This window comes from Myotis davidii, unplaced genomic scaffold, assembly GCF_000327345.1.
Source record: "Myotis davidii unplaced genomic scaffold, ASM32734v1 scaffold399, whole genome shotgun sequence".
Taxonomy (NCBI): domain Eukaryota; kingdom Metazoa; phylum Chordata; class Mammalia; order Chiroptera; family Vespertilionidae; genus Myotis; species Myotis davidii.
In genome coordinates this window covers 5,397,327-5,398,760 of record NW_006292094.1, presented here as the reverse complement: position 1 = coordinate 5,398,760, position 1,434 = coordinate 5,397,327, and the positions used below count along the sequence as shown (strand labels likewise).

Below are 1,434 nucleotides of genomic sequence, written 5' to 3'. Positions count from 1 at the left end.
CGGCCTGTGCCCGCCTGCGCGCCCCCAGCCGCTGCAGCTGCTCTGCGCCGCCATCCTGAGGGAGATGTCGCCCTGCCTCAGCCTGAGCCTGTCCTGCGACCACGTCCAGAGCCCGCGGCAGCTGAGCCTGGTGGCCTCTGTGCTCCTGGCCCAGGTACGTGGCTCACCGCCCAGGTCAACCCCTGGCTCTTGGTGGCCCTGGGTCCGGGGAGAAGCAGCAGGCCGGTGAGCGGTCCCCATGCGGGTGGGCTCAGCTGGGGTTCCCCTCCATTCACTGGTCCTTACGGGGGCCTTGGGGACCAGCGCATGGATGCTTGACTGGCAGAAACACCTGCCCCTGCCTCCCCCAGCTCCCCATCCCTGTGACCCCTCCCGGGTTCCTAGACGCGGAGTGCCTGGGACACGGTGGAGGTAACTCAGGCCCGGGGTTGCCGTGGCGACATGAATAGTCTGTAAGAGGCGGCCCAGAGCGATGATGCTGACAGAGTGGACGGTCACCTTCCCAGATGTTGCTGGGCGCCCACGCCCACCTGGTTTGATTGGCAGGGCGACAGAAAGCAGGTCAGAAACGTGGGCCAGCGCATCTTCAAAGTCCTTGAGAGCCGGCAGCCCGAGGGGCCGAGTCCGAGGCCCCTGCTCCCAGTCGTGTCCAAGGTCGCCAGCCTGGCCCCCGGCACCGTCCATGAAGGTACCCCTTCCTGCAAAAGCAGCTTCTGGCCCGTGCCAGGATAGAGATGAGCCCAGGTGGGGAGGGGGCGGGACGGGGCGCTGAGTCCAAGTGGCCATCGGAGCGGCTTCCTTCCAGCAACACTAGCAGTGCCCGTGCGGCTGAGTGTGGGGTTCACCTGCTCCCCTCGGCCTTGTCCCCGCCCCTGCAGACCAGGCCAACCTGCTCAACAAGAGGCTGGTGGACTGGCTGCGCTACGCCAGCGTCCCGCAGGGGCTCCCCCACTCCTCTGGGGGCTTCTTCACGCCCCGGGCCCGGCAGGTGAGTGGAAGATCTCAGCCTCCGGCCCCCAGGGTCCCAGGGCACCTCGCCAGCCTTGCCCTCAGGTCCCCTGCCTTCCTCTCCTCCACCTGCCGTGGCTCCACGTGGTGGGGGTGGGGAGAGCGGTGGGTCACAGTGGGCCACAGCCCCCGGCCACGGTGCTCTGAGGGTCATGGAGGCCTGGACCTGCTGGTGAAGGTCACGTGCCTGACGGAGGCCGTGTTCCTGGGTGCCCCGCCCTCCCTTGTGCCCGCAGCCGGGTCCTGTCACTGAGGTCGATGGGGCTGTGGCCACGGACTTCTTCACGGTGCTGTCCACGGCCCAGCGCTTCACCGAGGACCAGTGGCTGAACGTGCAGGCCTTCTCCATGCTGCGGGCCTGGCTGCAGCTCAGCGGCCCCGGGGGCCCGGGCGCCCCGGACACAGGTGGGACCTGGCAGGCCCAGG

The 1,434-nt window shown here is 68.8% G+C and overlaps 1 protein-coding gene across 1 annotated transcript in view; it reads left to right on the top strand.

Annotated features, from left to right (window-relative positions):
• AP5Z1 (adaptor related protein complex 5 zeta 1 subunit) overlaps positions 1 to 1,434 on the top strand; it is a gene marked incomplete at its 5' end in the record, with an annotated part of 8,126 nt that overhangs the window by 367 nt on the left and 6,325 nt on the right. The window contains 4 exon segments of the mRNA XM_015565151.1: positions 13 to 154; positions 547 to 688; positions 879 to 988; positions 1,245 to 1,427. Coding sequence (XP_015420637.1) covers positions 13 to 154; positions 547 to 688; positions 879 to 988; positions 1,245 to 1,427 — 577 coding nt within the window.